Consider the following 24,320-nt stretch of genomic DNA (forward strand, 5'->3'; position numbering starts at 1 on the left):
CGTTCGATCAAATTTCAGTAACTCAATTACACGCGTCGCGCTAACGATTCCATTCCCTTCGCGTATAAATCGCAGTAAAAAAAAAAAAAAAAAAAAAAGAGAAAAGAAAGAAACAAAGATCGCATCGAGAACGATAACAAAAATGTGCCGATACCCGATTATTGGCGTATTGATATTGCTCTTGGGGCACATCAGCGCGAGTCTAGCCTCGTACGAAGACTTGAGTTCCCTCGAGGTCTCTGACGCATCCTCGTCGGCAAGCGCCTCTTATGAGGCCAAGGAGTATCAGGACGATTACAAAGCGGCGCCGGTGTATCGAAGAAGCACCGAGAACTCGTACGAGGATGGAGTCCCATTGGTCCTGCCCCAGCTGGACGACACGGTGGCGTACTGGGAATCCATTTACGGAACTGACGACGTCCCGGAATTTGAGGAGCCGCCGGTGATCGAGGGTGAGACGATTTTCATGGACATGGACGACCTGGTGGAGGATGAAGACCCGGAAACGATCCAAGTGAAGCGCAACGCTTCGCCACCGAGAGGGCTTGGAGAATATTTCGTAGCATCTCGACCCTCCGGGGACGCCGACTATCAGACTCGAATGGCGAGCACTAACCGGCCAGAATTTTACGATGCGAAGTCTCTGGGGGACTCTGAGAGTTCAACGGCGCTCAAGACCGATAAAGACGGGCAGGTTTATGGGTCTGAGGATTCCGCGAGTGCGGTTTTTTCGTCGAGTTTTAATCACGGCGTGAAAAGCACCCAGCGATCGGAGTCGAGCAGTGCGGTTGGTATGAGGGCTTCGCTTGATATTGATAATGAAATGGAAAGTGCTTTGGAGTCTCCAGAGGCGTTTCGAGCTCCCTGGGAAGCCAGGTCGATTAGATCGAACATGCAAATCGAACCGTTGGGAAATTCTAAGCGGAAGATCATGCAGGCGAAGAAGGACCTTGTCAGTTTAGCTGCCTCAGGCGCCAGCGAGGCAGAAATAGCTGAAGCTATGCAGAGGACAGTCGAGGCCAAGCAGGACCTCATTGATTCGGTAATATTTTCGACTATCAGCGCGGTGCAGAGCAGAAAGGCATTAGTTGACTCTCTCGCGACAGACATTCATCAACGAAAATGTTGTTCGACTACAACCAGATCGCAGAGCAGGAGCAGAAACTCGTCTCGATCGGTTTTAAATTCTACGCATAAAATAATTCAAGCGAAAAAAGATCTGCTCGATTCAATAACATCTCCGCGAACAGAAAGTGTGGACGGTGACGATCAAGAATTAGGTTCCGCCCCCATTGATTTCGGGTTGAACAGTTTTTGGACAGAAAATTATCAGGGAAATAGTCAAATTAATAGTAATGTCGAGTCACATGGATCCCTTCAGTCCACTCTAGACTTAAAACTAAAAGTACTTCAGGCGAAAGGGGAGTTGATTCGCACAATAGCTGAGGGAGGTAGTCAAGAGGAAATTGATGTTGCGATAATCAAAACACTCGAGGCGAAAAAAGACCTCCTGGAATCAGTGGTGTCTATTGGAACACAGGCTGTTGACAACGGAGCAACACTTTCGACTGTGTTGGACATCGGATTGGACAATTTGTTGAACGAAGATGACCAAGTAATTAGTCTAGTTATTACTAATCTCGAATCTCATATCTCATTTCAAACAGTTTTAGAATTACAGCGGAAACTAATTAGATCAAAAAGGAACTTGATCCGTATAGCTGCTGCAAGAGGCAGTAAATCGGAATTAATTGACGCACTAGTTAAGACGCTTGCTGCTAAAAGAGATCTCCTCAATTCAATCCTACCTGCTGAATCAGTGAACCTCAGGAATGAAGAAGAATCAGCTTCTCCTAGTATTTGTTTTGGATTAGATACGATTTTAAATAGTGATCACCAACAAAATGGTCAAATTTCTGCCAATATTCGGTCAAGTTCAGATTCGAGAAAACAATTGATTCAAGCAAAAGGGAATTGCATTAAAACAGCTCTGACGGGAGGGAAGCAATCGGAGTTGAACAATGCGTTCTTGGAAATACTCGAAGCGAAAAGAGACCTACTGAACTCTGTGCTGGCTACCGGAGCACAGACTGTTGACAACGGAGAGACGATTTCCGTGGTGTTGGACATTGGATTTGATAGTTTATTGAATGAAGATGACGACGTAATTAGTAAGGTTGTTGCTCATCTCCAATCTCGTCTCTCACTTCAAACGGTTTTACAGTTGAAGCAAAAACTAATTGAAGCGAAAGGGAATTTGATCCGTACAGTTGCTGCAAGAGACACTAAATTAGAGTTAACTGAAGCGCTCTTCAAAACGCTTGCTGCCAAAAAGGATCTTCTCAATTCGATAAGCTTGGTGAACTTTGACGATAGCAAAAAATCAGCTTCTTCTAGTATTGATCTCGGATTAGATACTATTTTGAGTAGCGATTATCAACAAAATGGTAAAATTTTGGCCGATTTTCACTCCATTTTAGATTCGAAAAAAAAACTGATTCAAGCAAAGGGGAATTTTATTGAAACTGCTGTGGCTGGCGGAAATCAACCGGGATTGAATAATTCGTTCTTGGAAACACTAAATGCGAAGCAAGATCTAGTTGATTCAATGATATCACCCTCAGGCAAGACAGGCGTTGATAACGAAAAAGACTCCACTTCTGGTGCAATAGATCTTGGACTGGATAGTTTTTCGAACGAGAATGATCAGGCAGCTGCTCCAATTTTATTAAATCTCCGACCTCAATCCTCATATCAGTCAAGGTTAGACTCTAAGCGAAAAAGAATCGACGCAAAAAAGAATTCGAGTTGTAAAACTACATGTGAAAATGGTAGAGCAGATTTGTCCGAAGTAGTTACGAAAACACCCAATTCTAAGAAGGAGCTGCTTGACACGACGCGATCTACTGGAACGAGTCGTGCTACTAAAAAATACTCCAACGCCGTTCGAAAGTCTACGATGGAAAGTTCGTCGAACAGAAGTTTTAAAAACGAGGGAAAAATTGTACACGCAAGTCGTCAAAAAAATCAAGCATCACGGCAATCGGTATCGAATTCTAAGCGAAAAATAATTCAAGCGACGAAGAATTTAATTCAGCCAATTATTGCCGGTGGTTCTGAAACAGAATTTAGTGAAGCGTTCAGGAAAACGCTTGATGCTAAAAAAGAGCTTCTGGATTCGGCCACATCAACTAAAGTCGAGATAGCTAATAATGCGAGGGACTCGTGTCGTGCGGATTCCCTACAATCACTCATAAATTTGAAGAGAAAATTAATTCAGACGAAAAAGGGTCTACTTGACACAGTCACGACAGGAAGTAATGCAGCCAAGGTCAATGACGCACTTATTAACGCACTCAATGCCAAGGAAGACCTGATTGATTCGATAATATCACAAAACGATGGCGATTTAGTATCGGGTTTGACAATTCAGAGTGAAGTTGATGCCTCATCAACTTTGAGGAACCTTAACTTATCTGGGAAATTGAATAGCCAAACGGAAGTTACTGGTGAAACAACGACAATTCAAAATGAGGAAAACTCTGTTCAATCGACTTCAACTGGATCTAACAGCACTATTGTTGAAGGAGAAATTGGAATATCGAGTTCTTCGAATAGTATTAATCGTGGTAACGATATGTCGACGAATGTGAACAAGAAAATTCAAACTGATGACCAGGACGCGGGCGATTTACAAGGAAGTCTGTCGATTGGCTATAATGAAGACAATTTTTCGGCGAGCACAGGAAGCCTTGAGTTGTCAGGGAAATTGAGTGGCGAAGTGGAAATTACTGGTGGAACCACGAAAATTCAAGGCGAAGGACGCCTTATTCAGGCGTCATCAAGCGGATCGAGCAACGTTGCTGTTGAAGGAGAAATCGGAATATCAAGTTCTTCGAATGCCATCAATCAAGGAAACGGCACCTCTCTAAATGTGAACAACAACATTCAAACGGACGGTCAGGCCTTGAGCGACTTACAAGGGAGTCTGACCATAGACTACAGCAGAAATGACTATTCGACAAGTTCGGGAAGCTGTGAGTTGTCTGGGGAATTAGACGATGAAGTGGAAATCACTGGTGGAACGACGAATATTCAAGGTAAAGGATACCTTATTCAGTCGTCATCAAGCGGATCGAGCAACATTGCTGTTGAGGGAGAAATCGGAATACCAAGTTCTTCCAGTGCCGTCAATCAAGGCAACAACATATCTTTAAGTGTGACCAAGAATATTCAAACAGACGGTCAGGCCTCGAGCGACTTACAAGGGAGTCTGACAATAGGCTACAACGGAAATGACTCTTCGACAAGTTCAGGAAGCTGTGAGTTGTCTGGGGAATTAGACGATGACGTGGAAGTTACTGGTGGAATGACCAAAATTCAAGGTCAAGGACGCCTTATTCAGACGTCATCAAGTGGATCCAGCAACATTGCTGTTCGGGGAGAAATTGGAATATCAAGTTCTTCGAATATTAGCAATCAAGGAAACGGCATCTCTCTGAGTGTGAACAAGAACATTCAAACAGACGGTCAGACCTCGAGCGACTTACAAGGGAGTCTGACAATGGGCTACAGCAGAAATGACTCTTTGACAAATTTGGAAAGCTGTGAGTTGTCTGGGGAAGTAGACGGCAAATTGGGAAACACCAGCGGAACGACGAAAATTGAAAATCGAGGAAGTTCTCTTCAGTCGTCTATAACTGGCGCCAGCAGTGTCGCTGTGTCGAGTTCTTCGAGTTCTGTTGAAAGTTCAAGTCAGATATCGCTAACTGCGAACAAGGAAATTAAGACTAACGCGCAAATTTCCAGAAATCTGCATACAAATTTGGCAACAAAACAAAGTGGAGGTACTAGCGAAGCGCTCAAAGAAGAAGCGGTGAACGTGGTGATGCAAGAAAGTCTGGAAAATGAAAGTTCTTCAAGTGAAAACTCTGGAAAAGAGGTCAGTGAGCCAACGAACGTAGAAATTGCGAGCAGTAGCAGTAGCGAACTCTCTGGTTCTTTCAACACCAAAAATCATTCAACAACCAGCACAGCTACAAGTAATTCAGGAATCGAATCGTCAGTTGAATTAGGAAGCTCGTTTGAAGCGAAAGCGGAAGATGGCTTGCAATTAATTGATTCAGAATGCGCGTTGGGACAATGTGGAGTAAGCGGAAAATTGCACGTCAACTTGAACGCTGGGAGTTCAATCAACGTCCAAAGTGAGATCTTCCCAGCGGTGTGTCTTGCAGAGCCCACACTCTCACTGAATCTCCAAGATGAGGATCAACTTTTACACAATACCGAAATCGAATTGCAAGAAGACGTGGAGCAGCAGGAATTGATCCAAGAAGGAAACAACGAATATGCTGACGAACATGTTGAACCAATGCCGGACACTAACGGACAGCTGCTCACTAGCGACAACGATAATCAATCGAACATTGGCCGAACGTATTACGGAGAGGTGAGCGTTCTAGGATAAGATTACTTAAATAATTCTGAGATATCTTTACTTACGATGATTTCGTGGTGTCGACAGAATACCCAATACTCCACAGGTGGTGGCATTTTTTCCAACGCTCATCACCGCCTCATAAACTTGGACGTGAACTGCACTGGAAAAACTGCGTTCATGAACCCCGAGTGTCAGCAGCTGAACGCAAACCTGGGACATCCACGAGGCTAGTGATTCACTAATTCACTCCTTGTCAACTGTCACAGTCTTTTTTCACGTTTTCTTTTTACACTTTTACAAATAAACGTTTCACTTCACAGATTCAAGCATGTTAATCACCCTCCGAACCGTCAAAACGTACTTGAGCCACGGACAAGAGCTTGCGCAAGAAATGCAGAATCGTGCCAAGTGGCTCTGCGAAGAAGGTTTCATCCCAAAACTTCATACACCGGCGATGCTTCACCTCCTCAACAGCTTGGCAACTGAAAATACGGTGGAAATCAGTCAGAAGTCAGAGTTCTCTTTGTTTGGTACAAAACTTCTGCAACGTAGACTATCCTCAGAGTGAGTAAAATTATTAACTTACCAAGCAGCAAGCGGACTTTAAAAATTATTCTGGCGAGTAAAGCGACATTCGTTTTCTTCATCATTCCAGTTTCGATGTGACGCCAAACACTTTCCTCGAATTCCTCCAGCATCACGCGTTCCGCGTGATTGGAACCGGGCTTTGCTACGTCCGTCCAAAACGCTGTCCGACTAACCAGATGTACAGAACTTTCGATGGGTCCTGCAACAACCAGAAACACCCCACTTGGGGACAGACTAATACAGCATTCGCCAGGGTTCTTCAATCCCGCTATTCTGACGGTAAGAGAACTTCTTCGATTCTGAACCGATGAACAGTCAAGCACTTGACTGACGCCCTGAATTCCAACATACAGGAGTACATGAACCGCCGAAGAGTGTCACTGGAGAGGATTTGCCGAATCCACGCCTGCTGAGTGTTCAGTGCTTTTCGCAAAACGGCGTAAGCGATCGAAGACTGACTTTAGCCGTTGCTCAGTGGGGTCAATTGCTCGCACACGATACGGCTATGCAGACGCCCGACCAAACCGGTGAGTCCGTTTGAGAGATGCACAACCTCTTCAGTCATTTTGAAAGTATATGAAAATAATTTTCACTCTCTCTACACTTTTGCAACAGCCAAGGGTGGGATACGGTGTTGCGCTGATGGTAAACAGCTCTCCAAAAGTCTGCAGCATCACTCTTGTCTCCCGATAGAAATACCGAAGAATGACGAATTTTATTCACGATTTGGAAGTGAGTGCATGGAGTTCGTGAGGTCGATGACAGTTTCGAGGGAGGATTGCAGTCTAGGACCAGCCGAGCAAGTAAGATACCGTTTCAAGAACAATTTTAGTAACACGGGATCAAACGGTATCAATGCAAACTTGTCGTCAGATAAACACGGTGTCCAGCTATTTGGACGCTTCGCAGCTCTACGGATCGGACAAGGAAACTGCCGATCGGCTCAGAGCCTTCGAAGGAGGTAGACTGAAGGTGTCCATTAGACGGGGGCGCGAACTTCCACCCGTAATGACGAACCGTTCACGCTATTGCGATGTAATGAGTCCATCGGAGGTCTGCTACCTAGCAGGTATGATAATGGGTTCACTTTTGCCGTGACATCTGATCGGAACACTCTCCGGACTGAACTGCTTCATCTTTCAGGAGATGTCCGGGTAAATCAAGTCCCTCATCTGACTGCATTGCAAATATGTCTTCTGAGGGAGCACAACAGAATAGCGGACGAGTTGCAGCGCCTGAATCCGCACTGGGAAGATGAACGCGTATTTCAGGAGACCAGGAAAATCGTGATCGCTGAGTACCAGCACATCACTTACAGCGAGTGGCTTCCAGTTGTAATCGGTAAAGTAAAAACCTATTTCTTCTCCTGTGAAGTTCAGCCATGTACAACCTGAATCACCAATTGTTTGATCCCAGGAAAGAAGTATTGCCAGAGATACGGACTGACGCCACGAAACCAGGGCGGGATGTCGCGGGCTTATGATCCACGTGTCAGAGCAACGACGATCAACGGCTTCACCACGGCAGCTTATCGCTCATTCCACTCGATGTTGGACGGACATATCCAGTGCGTTTACCATTAAATCCAGTCGAGTAAATCGAGTCTATCATTTTCCTAATGATTTTCTTGTTCTCGCAGTCTCTGCCCGGCGAGCAGGGAGATATCGCACACTCTCCGTCTGAGCAACCATTACTTCCGTCCTCAGGTCATAGAGCGAAATGACAATCTGGATGATCTGATTAGAGGACTGGTAACTCAGCCGATGCAGAAATCCGACATCAATTTCGACCCTGAGGTAGTGTTCGTGTAATGTGATAAGTTAATGACTCAGATCAACGATCGATAAATTTGCCAATCTACCATTTCATCGGTATAACACACGCTTCTCACCAGATTACCGAATATTTATTTCGGTCAAGGAGCGAGTTTGGCCTGGATTTGGAATCGCTCGATATCCAGCGTGGCAGAGACCATGGCATTCCAGGTTACAATCGTTATCGTGAAATATGCGGACTGACATATGCGACCGACTTCGACGATCTACGCCGGGAAATTCCGCTCGAAGTACGTATGCTAGATCTTTGCGGTCGTCTAGCAGAATAAGACGAGTGTTTTCATGGTGGTTTCAATCCAATTTCCAGAACATCAACAAGCTGAAAAAAGTCTACGCTCACGTAGACGATATCGATTTGATAGTCGGTGCAGTGATGGAGAGAAAACCTCCTGGTAGCATTCTTGGTCCTATTGTCAGATGCCTCCTTGGCGAGCAATTCTACAGGAGTAGAATCGGCGACAGATATTTTTATGACAATGCCGATCAGCCGCATTCCTTTACTCCAGGTAATATCAGCGTTGACATGTAGAGTTCGATATCGTTGATTCCAACATATGTTGCAATATTAGGGCAAGAGAAATTCGTTTAAACCTATTTCCACAGTTTTGGGATGTATATCGTACACTGGTATATAGCATTGTGCATTAACCATTGATTATTACCGTATTTCCAGAGCAATTCGAGGAAATCAAGAAGGCATCCCTTGCCAGACTTTTATGTGACACAGGTGATAATATAGAAGAAATTCAACCAGAACCTTTCAGATTAATTGCATTCAACAATCCTCTGACATCCTGCTCTGCTCTGCCACGACTTGATCTTTCTCTGTGGCAAGAGACAGAGTGCAGTTAGAGAAGACATTTTGTCATCCAGTCGACCGTGTCGATTGTGTCAATATGTAAAACTAAAAATATGTAGCAAGATATAATATATTATATACATATATATATATATATATATATATATATATATACGAATATCGTACATTTTTGTTTATTTGTATACAAATTAGATATTACGTGATTTATTATATATATATAATACATCATATTTTTATAATGACCCGCGATTTTGTTTGATAATTATTATAAATACAGTAAATCCCCTATAATTTTATAGAAGCAGTGTTTTCGTAAAAAAATAGTACCTATATTTATCATCGATATATGAATTTTTGCAAACCAGAACCGTAGAGATCGTTCTTTTTTTCTCGTTTCTCATAACATGGATTGTGCGGGGCGATTAATTTCATCATAAATTAACGACGAAGAGAGTCGTTTCAACCTTTAACAGAGACGTGTACGTTTTAACATCGGGATCACTGGTGTGTATACTAACGACTCAATGTTTCATTTCATTTTTCAGTAATAATATAAAGTGTAGCGGTCAGACAGTCTTATGAACCGCGCATTACCGCAGCCTCGTTCTACATACGTATACCTGCGTTACGTAGTTTTATTTTTTATGTAAAAAACGGCGAGGTTTTCGATATGAAATCTTTTAATACTCCATTAAATAATAAAATTAGAACCTTTTGGAACTTTGGACCTTACTGGCAGTGCAGGTTTAGAGAGTATGCTCGACATTTTGTTGTGCAAGTGCTTGAGACACTCTGGAACCTGTGTCGTTTCAGCTATTTGGTCAAACAATGGCCTTTTGAAAAGCCTCTTGGCTTCCAATCTTTGCTCAGGTGTCACGGCTCTGTCGTCCAAATGCACCAAATGTGGAAACCATGATATCACGAACAGTCTGAAACGGACATTGAAAGTAAAGTAACAAAAATTCAGGATTACGAACAGACTCAAAACGAATAATTGCTACACACGTCATTACCTGCTTTGTAAGTATTCGTAAAAGGATCCGCCGTTCAGGTAACTCGGCGCTGCCTTGTTGCCCATCATGCATAGATAGCGAAGATTCGGCACACTGGCACGAAGGTTTTTCACGAATGGATACAAATCTTCAATTTTATTATGATTTAACCACAGCAGTTGGAGCTTTGGCAACGGCGGAAATATCGTGTATGAATCTATGTTGTTATGGTCAAGATTTAGGGACGTCACATTATCAAATTCAGCTAAGAACTGGAGATTTCTGTGAGAGAAAAAGTTAAACTTACTTTTGAAATCAAGTCATTCATGACAAATGATGAAACAGTCACTGAATTTTATTCCCCTTCATATTGAACTTTGTGACAAAGAACAGAATTAATTATTATTTTATTTAGAAGAAAGTTTCTGAACTCACCTACTAAACTTGTTGTAGCTGATGTCTAGAGTTCCAAGAGTGCTGCCGTAGGTCTCTATTATGTCGAACGGCATATGAAACAAATTTTCAAAAGCTAAAGAGAGCGCCTTGTCAGACTCAGATTCAGTAGCACCGTTCTGAGTGCTTCTCGAATGAGTGTCGACAAAAACAAGTTTAGCTAAGGACGTCATGGCGAGCTCTTCTACCTCCTCCGCATCGTCTATCGATTCAAGATCATGGCTGAGGTCGAACCTGAGCGGATAAAATAAAAGCGTGTTGAGTGATGAATTAGAGCGAATGAACCTAGCGATCACGCACTGTGATACGACTAATTGTTATTGCTCAATTGAAAACCGCATGTCCTGTCATTTAGTCTGTTTCTTGATGGAAAAAAGATGCATACAAGTTAGTGTATGTTTATACATTACTTGTATGTTTGCACAAGTTAGATAAGGGGGAGTGCGCGATACAGAATTGTTAGGAAAAATAGAAGACAAAGTAACCGACGGAGCACAAGTTAAAGAAAAATATTTTCGAACAAATTTATCTGTTCTAGTCGTTTTATATATACTCACATGCTGGCTCGTTGCAATCGTTTAAAATGTCACGGATAACGATAATTAGTTTGTATAATTAAAAAATGTACACGATGCTCTATGGTTCTTCTGCGTTCCACCACGTCGCTTGATATCAATTTATTTCTGATAAGCACAAGGTTGAAATCCTCAGCTGCAACAGCCTTCTGACGGAGGAGGAGAAGGAGTTTGTACCCGCATATCGTTTCACAATCTAATTGTTTGAAGAAGCTCCCAAATAATAAATGTAAATACAACATGTGCACGCTCCTTGGAATTGTTTACATGACTAATCAGCGACTGTTCGGCGGTTCTGCGGGATGCAGATTGGCCGTATCGATGCACGCATACGAATGACGAACGAGTATCGCGGATGATAAATCGGATGTAAGTATATCTATCATCGGCACCGTCCACGTGAGGGTCGGATGATAGGCATCGAATAAGTAGCCTTGTAACAATTGATACTTAATTTTAGTCTTAAAATGTAAACTGATAACAGAAATGAGACACAAAGTTTCAACGTTCTGACTTTTATACGACCTTAATAATAATCCTGATAGTAACAGATACCGCGGACTTGACTCGAAGCCGATGTTAGGTTAGGATACGTTAGGCTAGGTTAGGTTGGGTTCCGACTTCGATTTATTATCTCGCGTTAAATCGTCGAGTCGGTATTCGCCTGCCGCAAGTATTTATACGATAAGATATAAAATCTCTGCTTTCCTTTCGATTCTTTCATATCAACGTTCTTATCATTATCATTATCAAAACTCACCAAACTTCAGCGCTTCTGCGTCTGTAGCATCGCTACAACGAGCTCGGCGGTTCGGTTTACAACCTTACGGGTGTTTTCTTTGCCTCAGGAATAAGGGGAATAACCCACGCGTACCCTAAGCCACCCATCATAGTTCCCGACACCCCAACTTCGAATTGAAGCTCTTTGGTCACGTGTAGTTAGCACACGAAACTCGGAACTCGGCGGTCGGTACGAGAGGTGGAGAAGCCACGGATTTCGTACAACCCACTCCGCTCGGCGATAAGGATTAATCGATCAGTTTATTGACCGATCGAGCTTGACTTTTGCTGCCGGCCGTAGCGTCTGCATATTTATTTTCATATTTTTTTCCCGTACACCCAAGTATGCCGACCGTGCTCTTCACAGGGCAGACGTTTCCACGCTGAATGACAGCAACGACGGCACCGTCTCGACTGCGAGGTAATCGAACTAAAAAATATGCAATACATATCCAACGATTGAAATTCAATTTTTCTTAACCGTAGCGCCATCTTGAAAAGGACGCAACAAAGCGTCGGGTCGGTAAGGTAGATAGGTGTGCATCCCGCAATTCGATAAGAATGTCGACGAATGTACCGGAGTATTGTTGGAGTTGGTAAGAGAGGAGGATAGGCAGCCGGTTACACCGCAATGTTTGTTGAACTGCGGATTATTCGGAGTCGAGATAAGCGTAGAAGTAAATTCTGATTTAATAGCGTCCGTAGGATATTTTCTCCCCGGGAACACTAAGATAAATATTTGCACTGGTGTATTGACGGCTAGTGGTTTCGTAGTTTCAGCACTGGCATAGACTCGGACGAGTGTGCATACCGAGAGGATTGTTGTAGTGCGCGGCCTTCGTTATGGAGAAACTTTTCTATTTTTGGTCTTGAGATATTCAAAGTGGCCCCTTCCCATGTTTATTATACGACGCCGTGGCATAATATTTGAATAAAAGCAAAAATAAAATGCCACTACGATTTGAATCCTCCAAATAGACGAGCCTCGCCCGAGGGAAATAAGAAGTTACGGCTGACGCGATGCATTATTTATTTGATGTAGGGCATAGATATTGTATAATACTCGTACATTGTTGTATCTCATGTCGGTGTCATGAAGGGCAAGTTGAGATTAGCTTATCCGATTCTGCGATACCCATGCTAGTCTTTTGTTTATTTTGTTGAACCCTTTTCACTTGACGATCATAATATTACAGTAGAAGTACAGTAACAGATATAATATAATATATATATGTATAATATTCAATAGGAGAAGTAGAACATTTATATTATTATGTATTTAACCGTAATAGTGTAATGTATAATATATTGTATATTAATCATAATTCAAAAAAACATCATCATAACTTTTTATATAATTAACAATTATACCCATGCAAGATACCGATGCTTCAGCATTGCCATTTATATTATAATAATGTAACACATACTTATATATTGTCTATAAATTATAAACCTATACAGTCATATGTATTACACGGCATAATAAGATTTCGCAAGCGTGGCAAACCCACGTAATTAGGTATCTGCATTTGTGAATCCCTAACGCAACTTCAAGTATCCAACAATTACGTGTTTCATAATCGAATCCGAATCACATGAATCTGAACGTTGAATTTTTACAGTTCATTTCGATTCACGACTCACCTGCCGAGTCATTCAATTTCGATATACGCGCGTGTGTTAAAACTCGAATAATTGACTCGCTAAAATTGTAGAGCTAATGAAAAACGATATAAAAAATAAAAAAACAAAGACGGAAGAGATGAGTGAAAAATGCTGTCGCGTCATCGGTAATTTAAATCGGTACCAGCAGTGAATTATGATTTATTTAATGAACGGCAAGATTATATAGGATGACAAAAGTTTAGGAGCACTTTGAGTCTCTTTAAAACTTGCATAATAATGTCACGACCAAGTTTTGAGAGAACACGGCTCGTCGCAAAGCATTTTCAAAGTTTAGGAATTACGCGCGGCAAGTCTTAAATGAATGGGTATAAAGGAGATACTGTAATTTCACAAAGCGCATTTATTACTCGATCAATATTGATTCTTGCTTGCTCGCAAAGAAGCTTTATTTCTTAGCTCATTAGACGATAAATTTGACTAAGATGAATAGAACACGTAAAGGGAACGAAATGCTTCTAAAAATTTTGACATCAATTCAAACTTTTCTTGTCTCTATTTCCATTTGTCTCGTTTCCTTTTTTACTTATTTCTTTTTTATATATTTTTATTTTTGTAACGCTCAGGATTATAATAAACGCGATGTAATGATCGTGGTATATATTTTTCGATTTATAAAAAATTTATTATCATACTTTCATGTGATTAATGATTAATTACTCAAATTACCCTTGCGGGCATGGATATTTATACGTGAATCGGAAATTCATTCAACTCAACTGCAGGCGACTGCGATATGATGCATGGTCGTATTATTTACGAACTCAAGTACACGACGCTTTTTTTTTCAATGTAAAATTACATATACGTGCTACCGTGAGGACACAACAATATAATCAGTAGAGAATTATAGGTACGATTTTAGTTGAATTGTTGCAAGCTGCAAGCTCCTGCGGTTTTCACCCAACGACTGAAGTGATCGATAAAAGTAAATTTCTTCACTTCCGTTCTTTTATGCAATTTCTCTAATTACTGAATTGATTTCATTTCCGAAACTTGATATGTTATTACAATCTCGAACTGAACTCACTAAACGGCGAAGAGGCGAATACTATAAATGATAATTAGATATCGTTATTATTCATTACATTTATTCAATCACTTACACCATAATAATCTTTATCGTATATTTATATACATATATATGTATACTAAATTGCTCTTTTCTTTTTTAGTTGTTGTTGTTGTTGTTATTTTTTTTTTTTTTCATTTTCTCTTTTTGTTACATATTATATATCATAGAACACTAACCATAAGATTTATCTCATTGTTTCAAAATGCGAAGGGTCGAGAAATATATATACATACATAAATATATATATATATATATATATATACATATATATATATTCTGAATTATAGTCTGCATCCATCGTCCTGCTCAACTCTAGACATCATTAAAAGAAATTAACCAATCAAGAGGTCACAGCTCACACTGCGAATTCTCTGTGAAAACTACGATAACATTTGAAGAATTATAATAATCGATCAAATTTTTGACATATACGTATCAAGCTAATCGTCGGGTAACTTCGTCGGTGAATAATATTGATTGAACATCATCGTTGTAGTGTTAGTTAATAATAATACAGACTCCTTTTCAATGACTCGACGATCTTCGCATTGTGTCGCGTAATAAATATGTTTATTACACGTACGCTCGATTTACCGTTATCGTTATCATTATTATGTTCTTACTAATATTATTTTATTGATATTATTACAATATCGTAGATATGGCTTGGCTAGGACTAGTGATAGGATAATTCGTTCATTACACGACGTTCAATGAATGCATAGGAGCTTCGTTATACGTGGATACAGGGTAGGGTGTATTTATTGCGCTGAATAGATGTTTTAGTTTAATTAAACGAATTTTTGCCAAATATAAAGTTGCCAGGCGCTGACGGATCGTCGGAGGAAAAGTACTCTTTCCAAAGTTCAGTAAACTCCTCGCGTGTAACCTCTTTCTTCTGCTGAAATGACGTTGTTAAAAATCGCAACGATATTAATATCAACCACCCATAAACCGACGATACAACTGCATAGGTAGAAAAGGGAAAAAATAAAAAATTGGTCAAATCACTTGAATGAAACGAAAAGATTCCAAACCTGTATGTATAAATTTTCTCAATCTCTTGACGAATAAATTTTTTCACATCTACCAACGGGTTTACGGTCTAGGAGCTGAAAGCTTCCTGCCTCGTGCTGAGAGTTGGTAAATTTGTTTTAAGATTCACATTGTATATTTTTCGCTTAAATATACCGTTCTCCGCGCTTGCGAGTCTATGTATACATAATTATATTTTAATACCACCAAACGCAAGATAATCCCGATCGAAATACCATCGTGACACAAGTTTGTCTCGTGTGAAAAAATTTCTCTACGATATCATGTACAAATATTTTCTCATCAAACCTAGTAACTCGAGATGCTAATCTTCGCTTCGAATTTATATCGTTCAAAGAGCTGCGCCAGTTTCATCTCAAGTCTTGCTGAAACTTTGACCGGTAGCTGTAGATTGATTACATACCCACACACATATACACATATATACACACAAATGCATATATAGTAGATACAAGTCACACAGAAATGGTTCGCTCGCTATCAAAACGATCCGAGGCGAACCGCGCGCTCGGTGAAAGATAATATGAGAATTTTGCCAAGTTGTAACTTTGGGGTAAAAGCCCGCGAGCAAAAGAGACCGAAATAACAATTGCCCTCTCCTAACCGCAGCCCTTGAAGTCGCTGTTTCGGTTGCGGAACTGAGAATCCTTTCGATTTTACAAAGTCAAAGATTTTTATTGAGATGAAAAATTTCCCTTCATCTCCGGGGCATTGGTTACAAGCTTGAACGAACGTGAAGAAAAAAATAATCAAGACACGGTAGATCATTAAATTCACAGGCAAAGATCAGATGCAAAGAATTGTGCGGAAAGAGAAGAGAGAATATCCTCTCGATTATTATACTTACTCCCGAAAGTTTGCTGAACGCGGTTCTGCAGTCGCTTATTGGAATGCCGTAGGTTGTACAAACGCTGGTGAATTCCTCCTCGTCAATGCGTCCGTCGTCTGTTGATAAATGTCGGTTAATTAATCGAGACGAGTTTATAGGTAAGTTCTGGGTTAGGTTTGCCGCAAAGGAATGCCTGGAGGGAATCGAGACGGCGGAGAATTCTACATCTGGATAAGTGACTTCGAAACAGTGACGACGTGGTACGTAACTCATTAGTATTTATACCGTACTCAAACTGAGAAATATTTACGATGTAACTGCGTAATTAGCATACGGTAAAAAACTGTTTTCATTTTTTACAACAACCGGATAAATTATATACTTCTGATCAGTATATTTATATTAATGCTGCAGTTGTAAGAAAATTTTAATACCGAATACACTGGTCTGCAGAAAAAAAAATCCTTTTTTCTCTTTCTTATTGTTACGTGTAATTATAATAGATTTGATGATCTTCAATCGAAATATGATGATAAAAAATATGTACCACGTACAAATTTCAGGTAATGTTTTTTTTTTTTTTTTTTTCTTAATAAAACGCTATTTTTGCTTACTAATTATAATCAAACGCTAATGATGGCAACAGTATTGATAAAAAAAAAATTACAAAGTTAAAAAGTTTAAACATTATAATCGACCGAAAATCTATCTACTAGTAAAATTTTAGTTATTTTGTAACTTCTTTCTATATTATCTGTGTGAACAGATACTATTCAAATAGATTAGAGTAGCGTAAATGGAAAAACAAAACACAACAAATTCTGAGATTTTAACAGTAAGAAAAAAATATCCAAGAAATGGAAAGCAGATATAGATTCGGCACATCAAGACCTTCATATTTGTGATATTTTTTATTTTTTGAAGGAGGATTTCGTTGCAGACCTGTGATACTGGTACTATATTTTCTTGCAAGTAAAACATTGTATAAACTTAACTATAACGATACTTGTTTTACGCTCATTCCTCACTAAGTCTAATAAGATGAAAACAAAATTTCTCCCAGTCTACCGGTACAGGTACTTTTTTAACGAAAGAAGATTCAGCTCCGATCTAGAGGGGTCGAAGCGTCGGCTTCAAGTTCCACTTGATCCCGGAGTTGTTGACTTGTCCTTATGAAAGGCAACCCGCCGCAAAATTTAGTATCTCTTACGGAGTGGTTAAGCCTCTGAAACTAGGCTGAGCGAAGGGTGAGGATAAAATGAAAATTGAAGAAAACAAGTGGAGCCAAAAAAAATAAAAAATAAAGAATTAACAAGAAAAAACCATAACCACCATCTTTAAGCCATATCAGATAAGATCGGAATGATAAGAGACGGCGGGCTCCCTGGATTCTTCCCGGCGGATATTGCGCGAACGGAAATCGTTGATAAACCCGCTTTCCTCTCTTTGCTTTTAGAATTCACCGCCGCGTCGTGATCGGGGAATCAAGTCTCAACATCCGGCTTACCGGAAGTGTCCTCCAGGTCGAAGATGAAGTTCATGTAGCGCTGCTGCCATTCCAAAGCGTGCGTAGGGTCCTTGGCGTACTCCTCCCACATCGAACACCACTCGTCGCGGCTCACCTGTAATCGGGAACAATTTTCTTTTTTTTTTTTTTAGGTCGGGGCGGGTTAGTTTGCTTCCGAATGTCGCGAAGCCGCTGATTCGGTGTCAAGGATGTATAACCGGACGATTAACAGCGCAGTGATGAACCGATGGATCGAAAAAAAAAACGGCGACACGATCGAAGTTCGAATGAGGAAACCCAACCTGATTTCCTTGAATTTTGTAATAAAAATAATCATGGCGGAAGGAAGAGAGTCAGAAAGTAAAGTGATCGCTCTTTCGAAAGGTCGCAATACCGAATTATCGAAGATCCATTTCATGGTATTTCAAAGTCCGGAAAGCCAAAATATCATAGAGCCGTCAAAAATTCTGTCTTATGTAAAATCCTTGTATTTTGACGACTCTGTGGTTTATTGTAGACTTTCAATTTTTTTTTTTTTTTTCAACTCTACGAATCAAATCCTGATAGATTTGAAAACCGTATATTGAGACCCTTCTATTCGATGATCGTATTGTACTTAAGTACCCAAAGGATCATTTCCTAAGATCGAGACAAAAATTGAACAATCACGATTACAAGAAAAGTTCAGTTACCATTCATACTGACAATTCGAAACGATTTTTAAAAATTTTCTTTCACCCCAATGTAGCATCTTTTCACTTGAACTCAAGCGTGGGGGTGAAAACTTGGAAGTATCAATATTTGGAATGTCCGATATATTGAAATTTCAAAGATGCGAAAATAAAATACCGAAATCTTGATTTCCGAAAGTGTCACAGATTAGAGTGACTACTAAACTGCTAAGACCTTCCAAGTTTTGACCCCCACCCGAATACAATTTGACTCACTTTACTTGACTTGGCTTGTTCTTGCCTTTTGACCTTTGCTTGGTCGCCTCCTTTCATTGATTTTTTGTTTTCTCTACACACTCAACACCGACTCTTTGGATTGGCAACAAAGTGACGAGGTTTTTTTTTCGCATTCACTAACCTGACCGTCGTGGTTGGCGTCGGCACGCTGCCGAAGACCGTCCCAGACCTTGAGCAGACTGTCGTGAGTCTGCTGATTTTTCGGGCTGCCAGGAGCCCAGCCTCTGTTTTGGCAAATCTTCTGCAAATTAACGAAGAGCCCATTTACAGTGGATTCTGCAGCATTCGAGTACCTACATAGTAAAAATAACCTCGACTGCTGAGGTTTTAATCGATTCTCTTTGCTTCCCGAATATCTTCCGTGTCTGAATAATCAGGTTAACGAGTCGATTCCTATGAATTCCAAGAGCTATGTCGTTATCGATATGGATCTATGGCCATGAATAAAACCGTCGCATACCTGCATGCGATCAATTTTTCTCCCAAGTCCACTGGAATAATCGAGGAAAAGGTAAAAAAGAAATAAGGTAACGACCCTCGAGGTTCGGTTTGAAAAATGTTCAATCTTTGCTGATATCGCAACGTGAAGGATGGACGATCTGCACCGTAACTAAATAGTATGCGTGTATAAATTTGCACCTTCGGGCGGAAGAGCTTTTTTATCTTTCGAGAGTATCACGGTATATAACGTTAAGTATCTTGTAGGTATACTACGTACACCTATCTGTACCTATATCCATGTATCCTGCACTCATCCGCATCATATGTATGCATGCACGTATCGGGAGACTTTTCCCTCGGCTACCTTCTTTCTTTTAGCTTCTCATTTTTCCCTTCCCTTGGGCTGTATAATACCCTCCTCTTTTTTTTAACCATCCTACGCTTGTTATTACGAGCCAATTACCATGTTCCATGTTTTATTTTTTTCCCCTCACCCTACTCTTCGTCTATCTTCTTCTTTTTTTTCGTTCCACTTACAAACGTTCTAAATTTGACAACTTTTGACTCGCAGTTTTAGAAGAGAATTTGACTAGACGGAACTGAATAGAGAAGAAATATATATTGTAAAATTGTACAAATTGACAGGTAAAAGAATAAATTAAAACAAGGACTACGAGGTATCGGTCCGACGTTAATTCTTCGGCGTCTTATCGCAGACTGTGAATCGGTGAAACTCATTCCTTCACTCTCACTGCAAGCTTAATTTTTTTCTTATTTGAATTAGCCGCTAAGCGCGCTGTTTAAACATAGTTTCACAAAAAAAAAAAAAAAAATGTAGGAAGTCCGAAAGAACACAAGGATTTCGATAGCGAAGGCGATCAGGCGAGGGAAAAAGTTGAATCGGACAATTGGCAAGATCGAACGCCATTATTTGCTGGATGGAGAAAGCGGGGCCCGGAAGCGGGCTTAAAAGTTTTCCGTAGGTTGGTATAATGGAGGTGAAGGGTGGGGGGCAAAGATAAATCACGAGCCTATTTGTCTTAACGCAAGAAGCCAGGGGACGTCAGGTCGAAGTGGAAGAGCCAGAGGGTAGATAGAGGGGAAGAAGGGAGGGGGGGGGGGGGGGGGGAGGTCTGGGATCCGGGATCCGGGAGGGCCGAGAAGCCCTTCTGGCAACGCGTTTTGGCGAGATCTTCGCCCACCTCCTCCTCCTTCAACATTCCGCGTTCCGCGTTCCTCCGTCCATAACTTGGTTCCTGCACATTCCGCGGGGGTTTCTCGTCCTCGGGATTGACGGTGAAACTCCGTTATCTGTATCTCGGCTCCCTCGCAGCTTTTGTGTCGGAAAGTGGCTGGCTGGCTGGCTGGATGGCCGCGAATCAACCGGCGGTGTGACGGCAAGGATCTATCGGTCTTCCCGCACCGCCTAACGCTCCTTATCGCTTGCGTAATATACGCGTGTCCCGGCTGATATGGCGAAAAAAATTTTGCCGAGAGTTCTTTGATTGAAATCAAACCTACCCTACCTGAATCTCAGATTAACCCTCGTGTAACGATCACCCCGCTGCAATTCGCGTGACCCTTTTTTTCTTTCTTGTCTTTCGTACAGCTTAATATTCCAAATCGGAGATTTTATACAATGTATTGTAACACCGATGAGGGTGTTAATCGTATAAACGGGTGTATTCAAGCATAGTGAGATTGATTTGAGATAAAAGCGATTTTCCTTTATTTCACTTTCTCTTCTCCTTCTTTCGACTTTCTCTTCTAAATAAGAAACAAAAATGACAAGCTTGACGTGTGATCTTCTTTTTCCACGGACGTTTTATATCCTCGTATTATATACGATATCGATACGATCGCTCGAAACGAGGTCGTTTCCATTTCGTGTTTTATTCATTTCTGATTCTTCTTTCTCTTTCGGAATATTTCAAAGCGCCAGCGCGACGTTACCTTATATAAATATACGTACATACGCGAGGCTGTAAATATCTGCGAAAATTTTTTTTCTTCGATGCTGCAAATATATCCAAATTCCGGCAATAAATTATATTCACTTCAAATAAATATCCTAGATATCTGTAGCTATTTTTACCACTCGATATAATATAACTTTGTCGCAACAACAACAATTCGGGGAGTTATTAACCGATTGTCGGATGTTTGTTCGAAATAAAACTGTAATCGAAACAAAAATCGTGCAAAAAATTTTCTTGCTCACGCACAAAAAAAAAAAAGAAAAGGAAAAAGATGCTCGTTGTTTGTAATCAAATCGAGTCAACGTTGATTAATGCTTACCTGAATAGCTAGTTCGAAATCCTTCTTCTCGATGGTGCCGCTCTGATTGACATCTGAAAGCGTGAAACAAACAATAACGGTTATCGATTTTCCCGCTAATTTCCACATATAGCCGCGAGGTGTTTCAGGGTATAAATTTGTTGGACAAGAATGGATTCGGATAATAGCTGGGTGGATGGCTAATAGATGAATCGTTGATTCCGAGGAGCGGCATGCACCGGCAGTATTATGGCTAATTGAGCGTTTGCCTCGCTCCCTGCAACGTTCCCCAACATTTAGCCAATCGACGTTTCATCGTATAGAATGATTAATGAACCTTGCGACCCGGCGTTAACACAATTAATCCATCAGAGCGAGCTTTCCAGCTTCTGTTGTGAATTCAACACGTTCGAGGGACGGATTCGCGCGAATATTCGTAAATATTTAAAAATTCCAGGGGAGTTGATCGAGCGTTTGGTTAGTTGCGTGGATGCAAAATCTTCGAAGATTAATGGAAAAGGAAACAAAACATCTAAAATATTAAATCATCGTTGAATTTTATCATCCAGAATTTAAGGAATGGGTTTGAATATTCACACCGTAAAAAAAAAGGCATTGAATGAAAAAATCGAGGATCTTAGAGGCCTCGTCGTTGTGGAACAAAGTTTCAAATAAAGAAACATTCCGAGGTTGGCACGGAATGCCCCATAGATGGAATAAAGAGCAGGCACTTCTTTCGAACCCTCTGTAACTGATCCGATCACGCGATCCTCCGACACGTTCACCCAACAGGCAGGTCTCAACCCTGCGTTCTTCACACGTTCCACCAAAGGATTACTAATTCTCTTCGCGAATACCGAGGGCTGGCAGTAAGTATATTCATCCATGATGCGAACGATCCCTACGGCCTCTCTGCCGATAACGAAACCTTTACTCATTCGTCGGAATAGTGTGAAGATCTAAAGATTAATCACCCCTTCAATCGATTGTCCCGAAAACCAAGAGGGTGTGATCCTTACATATTAATTTCACTAATTATTGCCTGAAATTCCAACAATTATTCAAAAACTAGTATTTTTAAAGCGCGATCAAAGTCGTCGAAAGTTTTTTAACGGCTCACATTTCGCGCGAGGAATAAAAAATCGCCCTCAGTGATAGATGAAAAAAAAAAAAAAATTATTTACCGTGCAGCGAACGTAGCTCACTTTTTAAGCACTTTTCGATACTGGCGTGTATTTTTTTTCGTCTATAATCATGAATATCCAGCTATTTATCTACCTATTAACAACAGCGTCGTTTCGTATTTACGCAAAGTTTATATCCGTCAATCTGTCAATAGATTTGACGTACTCGTGTTTAACTCTTTAAACTTTGTTTATCTTAATCCGAGGCCCCGCATATAATTTTTTGGAGTTCGGTGTACATGCATAGTTATATAATGTAAATCTGGCTGCTGCAGCGGTGCATTTCGTCTTTGCATAGCCGGAGCTTTGACGCGACTTCAGTGTTTCCTCCTCCTCCTCCTCCTCCTCTTCTTCGCAGGATAAAGTACAAAGTGCGCGATATGAAACATTGCGAAAAACCGATTATGGCAATTCTCAGCAAATCCTGTGAAATCTCGAAAGGTAATCTGACCGTTGGCCAAGAATCTATAACGAACGACACACGCTTTGTATGATGAATAAAAAATAGCCTCTTACAACCTTCGTAAATTGAATAAAAAATAACCATTACACAGACCTGCGATTAATTTCCCATGACAAGACTGAGTGGTAATTTTGATAGGTATTAGGTACGAATCTATGAAATAAATATTAAAAAAATTCTATCGCGTGAATTTTCTTGGAAGAGTATGTTTTTCTATTTTTTTAGGTCCAGTAGAGTTAACTTCGAATTTCTGTGTCAAAAATGATAGCGTTGATATTTAAATATTCATTTACCTTCACTAGTTGTTTTTTACGGTGATTTTAAGCATATTTAGAGCTACGTACGACAAAATTGTTAAAAAATCCGTAAACATACCTTGCATAAAAATAAATCTCGACACGTTTTTAAAAATCATCCTAGCGCTACGTTTTAATTAAACACATCTAAATCCCAAAGCCAAAAGCATTATTATTTTAAGGGCAAACGATGCGTTATATTTCGCAGGCCTGTGTTATCGGCCAACCAAAACGAACTTCCCCAACAAATGTGACAATCGTAGACAATTTCCCGCAGCTCAGAGCCGCCGCCTCGAACGGTGACGATCGATAATAATTACTATAAATAAATAGCCCTAGCGGTTAAATCGGATAACAAGTGTCAGCGGAGGGGTTGAAACGGCGCAAAGGGTTGAAAGGCGTCCGGGAATTTTCCCGCAGGCCGCTTTTCAAAGCTCGCGAGGCGTGATGGCCGCACGAGGTTGCGAGGCAGGCCGTAGATTCTGCAGCCGGTTCGCCTATTGTTTATATCACAATATCATCCGGCTCCTGCCTCCCATAAATAGACATCCTTCGTTTTTCCCCACTCGATAATTTTCCACCAGGAAATCCCCGGGTGTTCCTAGATATTCCCGGATCGTACCTATAATTCCGAGATCTCGTCCCGTCACCGCGGGTGTCATCCTCGTCTTATGCCCTCCGTAAGTCTTATACCTGTACCCGCAATTTCGTGTTTTTTTCACCCCTCGCCTCGGTGCGTTTCAGATATTCCCCCTCGACGACACTCTCGGGATATTTTCCGCGGATCGGATCCGTCCTCGATTCAATTTTTCCCCAGCTTTATCCCGAACAAGAGAGATTTTTCAGCTCCCCGAGTTCAGATCGAAAGAAAACAAGTATACCCGGGCTTTTTTTTCACTTTCCGGAGTATGCGTGCGATTCCGAACAGTTTTCAATATTTTTATCACATGTAATTCAATTTTTATCGTGTTCTAGTAAGATTTTCCATATCGTTACATAAAATCGAACTGACTGTACGGATATTTACTATCATTATTATCATTATTATTTATTTA

General features: G+C 40.8%; 3 protein-coding genes across 8 annotated transcripts in view; 1 reads left to right on the forward strand and 2 right to left on the reverse strand.

The window, feature by feature from the left end:
- Positions 1–36: 36 nt before the first annotated feature.
- On the forward strand, positions 37–8,715 carry LOC124217206 (uncharacterized). Its single transcript, XM_046622605.2, has 13 exons — positions 37–5,449; positions 5,525–5,666; positions 5,761–6,004; positions 6,096–6,307; positions 6,382–6,555; positions 6,644–6,831; positions 6,902–7,097; positions 7,172–7,369; positions 7,445–7,595; positions 7,668–7,824; positions 7,923–8,093; positions 8,171–8,369; positions 8,537–8,715. The coding sequence occupies exons 1-13, from the start codon at positions 143–145 to the stop codon at positions 8,713–8,715; spliced, it is 7,518 nt and encodes a 2,505-aa protein (XP_046478561.1). The 5' UTR covers positions 37–142.
- LOC124217388 (leucine-rich melanocyte differentiation-associated protein) lies at positions 5,566–11,880 on the reverse strand. 4 transcript variants are annotated; one of them, XM_046622891.2, is made up of 6 exons: positions 10,686–11,416; positions 10,111–10,362; positions 9,697–9,957; positions 9,417–9,612; positions 6,027–9,147; positions 5,566–5,922 (listed from the first exon to the last, which is right to left on the reverse strand). In XM_046622891.2, coding segments are annotated over exons 1-5 (744 nt in total). In that variant the 5' UTR covers positions 10,688–11,416; the 3' UTR covers positions 5,566–5,922; positions 6,027–9,114. The 4 variants fall into 4 exon arrangements, with proteins under 4 accessions (XP_046478847.1, XP_046478857.1, XP_046478839.1 ...); XM_046622901.2 differs by lacking the exon at positions 10,686–11,416 and adding an exon at positions 11,464–11,880 and having other exon boundaries at positions 6,027–9,612; XM_046622883.2 differs by having other exon boundaries at positions 6,027–9,612; positions 10,686–11,412.
- A 616-nt stretch (positions 11,881–12,496) lies between these two features.
- Scp2 (Sarcoplasmic calcium-binding protein 2) overlaps positions 12,497–24,320 on the reverse strand; it is a 55,407-nt gene continuing 43,583 nt past the window's right edge. For all 3 annotated transcript variants that reach the window (XM_046619250.2, XM_046619257.2, XM_069134730.1), the window contains exons 3-7: positions 21,344–21,396; positions 18,726–18,845; positions 17,637–17,751; positions 16,148–16,245; positions 12,497–15,145 (exon numbers count right to left, since the gene is read on the reverse strand). In XM_046619250.2, the coding sequence (XP_046475206.1) occupies positions 15,032–15,145; positions 16,148–16,245; positions 17,637–17,751; positions 18,726–18,845; positions 21,344–21,396 (500 nt within the window). In that variant the 3' untranslated portion in view covers positions 12,497–15,031. The remainder of the gene's footprint in view (positions 15,146–16,147; positions 16,246–17,636; positions 17,752–18,725; positions 18,846–21,343; positions 21,397–24,320) is intronic.

Source organism: Neodiprion pinetum, chromosome 1 (genome assembly GCF_021155775.2).
Source record: "Neodiprion pinetum isolate iyNeoPine1 chromosome 1, iyNeoPine1.2, whole genome shotgun sequence".
NCBI lineage: Eukaryota > Metazoa > Arthropoda > Insecta > Hymenoptera > Diprionidae > Neodiprion > Neodiprion pinetum.